Source organism: Cherax quadricarinatus, chromosome 42 (assembly GCF_038502225.1).
Source record: "Cherax quadricarinatus isolate ZL_2023a chromosome 42, ASM3850222v1, whole genome shotgun sequence".
Taxonomy (NCBI): domain Eukaryota; kingdom Metazoa; phylum Arthropoda; class Malacostraca; order Decapoda; family Parastacidae; genus Cherax; species Cherax quadricarinatus.
The window spans coordinates 23,871,094-23,873,494 of NC_091333.1; the positions used below are offsets into that span (position 1 = coordinate 23,871,094).

The following is a 2,401-nucleotide window of genomic DNA, read 5'->3' on the forward strand; positions in this document are numbered from 1 at the left end:
CTAAGTGTTTACAGTGAAACATATAGGTGAACAGTATTTAGATAAGGGTAAAGAGGTTTTTGTAACATTTATGGATTTTGAAAAGGCATGTGATAGGGTGGATAGGGGGGCAATGTGGCAGATGTTGCAAATGTATGGTATAGGAGGTAGGTTATTGAAAGCGATGAAAAGATTTTACGAGGATAGTGAGGCTCAGGTTAGAGTATGTAGGAGAGAGGGAGATTATTTCCCAGTGAAAGTAGGCCTTAGACAGGGATATGTGATGTCACCATGGTTGTTCAATATATTTATAGATGGAGTTGTGAGAGAAGAGAATGCTCGGGTGTTAGCAAGAGATGTAGGATTAAAAGATAAAGAATCAAACACAAAGTGGGAGTTGTCACAGTTGCTCTTTGCTGATGACACTGTGCTTTTGGGAGATTCTGAAGAGAAGTTGCAGAGGTTGATGGATGAGTTTGGTAGGGTATGTAAAAGAAGAAAATTAAAAATGAATATAGGAAAGAGTAAGATGATGGGGATAACAAAAAAAATTAGGTAATGGAAGATTGGACATCAGATTAGAGGGAAAGAGTATGGAGGAGGTGAATGTGTTCAGATATCTAGGAGTGGACGTGTCAGCAGATGGGTCTATGAAAGATGAGGTGAATCATAGGATTGATGAGGGGGAAAAGCTGAGTGGTGCACTTAGGAGCCTGTGGAGACAAAGAACATTATCCATGAAAGAAAAGAGGGGAATGAATGAGAGTATAGTTATACCAACGCTCTTGTATGGGTGTGAGGCATGGGTGGTGAATGTTACAAGAAGAAGGCTGGAGGCAGTGGAGATGTCATGTCTGAGGGCAATGTGTGGTGTGAATATAATGCAGAGAATCCGTAGTTTGGAGATTAGGAGGAGGCGTGGGATTACCAAAACTATCATGCAGAGGCTGAGAAGGTGTTGTTGAGGTGGTTTAGACATGTAGAGAGGATTGAATGAAATAGAATGACTTCGAGAGTATACAGATCTGTAGTGGAGGGAATTGCGGGGTAGGAGGCGGCCTAGGAAATGTTGGAGGGAGGGGGTAAAGGAGGTTTTGTGTGTGAGGGGCTTGGACTTCCAGCAAGCGTGCTTGAGCGTGTTAGACAGGAGCTAATGGAGACAAATGGTTTTTAGGACTTGACGTGCTGTTGGAGTGTATGCAAGGTGATATTTATGAAGGGATTCAGGGAAATTGGCAGGCTGGACTTGAGTCCTGGAGATGGGAGGTACAGTGTCTGCACTCTGAAGGAGGGGTGTTAATGTTGCAGTTTTATAACTGTAGTGTAGACATGCCTCTGGCAAGACAGTGATGGAGTGAATGATGATAAAAGTTTTTCTTTTTCTGGCCACCCTGCCTTGGTGGGAAACTGCCGATGTATTAATAAAAATAAAAATGTAAAAACGTGATTGTATAATTTATTAATAATTTTTATATGATTTTAACATTAAATAATACGATTTTTTTTTTCCACAGTCGACAGTTGATGATGAGATGATGGACGAGGCACAGGAGCAGTGGGAGACAACAATCAAATCTTTGTCATGGTTGCCACTTGTTAGTTTCATGGTCTATGTGATAGCTTTCTCGCTAGGCTGGGGTCCCATCCCATGGCTCTTCATGGGCGAGGCTCTTCCTGCCAAGATAAGAGGTCCTGCTGCCTCTGTCATAACAGCTTTTAACTGGTCTTGTACCTTTCTCATCACCAAAACCTTCCCGGTAATGGTAGAAGCCATGGGGCCTTCAAATGTATTTTTCATGTTCTCGGGAATTATGATTTTTGGTTCACTATATGTAATCTTCTTCGTGATAGAAACTAAAGGTAAGACTCTTGAAGAAATTGAGGAGGAGCTGTCTGGGAGGAAGGCTCGAGCCAACAGGAAAATCAGTACCGTCTCTGGTCTTCACATGAAGTGATTGTGTTCTCAGGTAATGATGGGATGCACTCAGCCTTCTTTAGACAACTCCTTCACTTTATTGACTAGGGTGAAGGAACTCTGTGAAGTCACAAGATGATATTCCTCAGCAGTGATGGTCTCCTCAGTAGTGATGGGCTCCTCAGTAGTGATGGTCTCCTCAGTAGTGATGGGCTCCTCAGTAGTGATGGTCTCCTCAGTAGTGATGGGCTCCTCAGTAGTGATGGTCTCCTCAGCAGTGATGGTCTCCTCAGTAGTGATGGGCTCCTCAGTAGTGATGGGCTCCTCAGTAGTGATGGGCTCCTCAGTAGTGATGGTCTCCTCAGTAGTGATGGGCTCCTCAGTAGTGATGGGCTCCTCAGTAGTGATGGGCTCCTCAGTAGTGATGGGCTCCTCAGTAGTGATGGTCTCCTCAGTAGTGATGGTCTCCTCAGTAGTGATGGGCTCCTCAGTAGTGATGGGCTCCTC

The 2,401-nt window shown here is 43.9% G+C and overlaps 1 protein-coding gene across 1 annotated transcript in view; it reads left to right on the forward strand.

Annotated features, from left to right (window-relative positions):
* LOC128695717 (facilitated trehalose transporter Tret1) overlaps positions 1–2,159 on the forward strand; it is a 202,226-nt gene extending 200,067 nt beyond the window's left edge. The window contains exon 6 of the mRNA XM_053786542.2: positions 1,494–2,159. Within this exon, the coding sequence (XP_053642517.2) occupies positions 1,494–1,934 (441 nt within the window). The 3' untranslated portion in view covers positions 1,935–2,159. The remainder of the gene's footprint in view (positions 1–1,493) is intronic.
* The last annotated feature ends 242 nt before the right edge of the window (positions 2,160–2,401 follow it).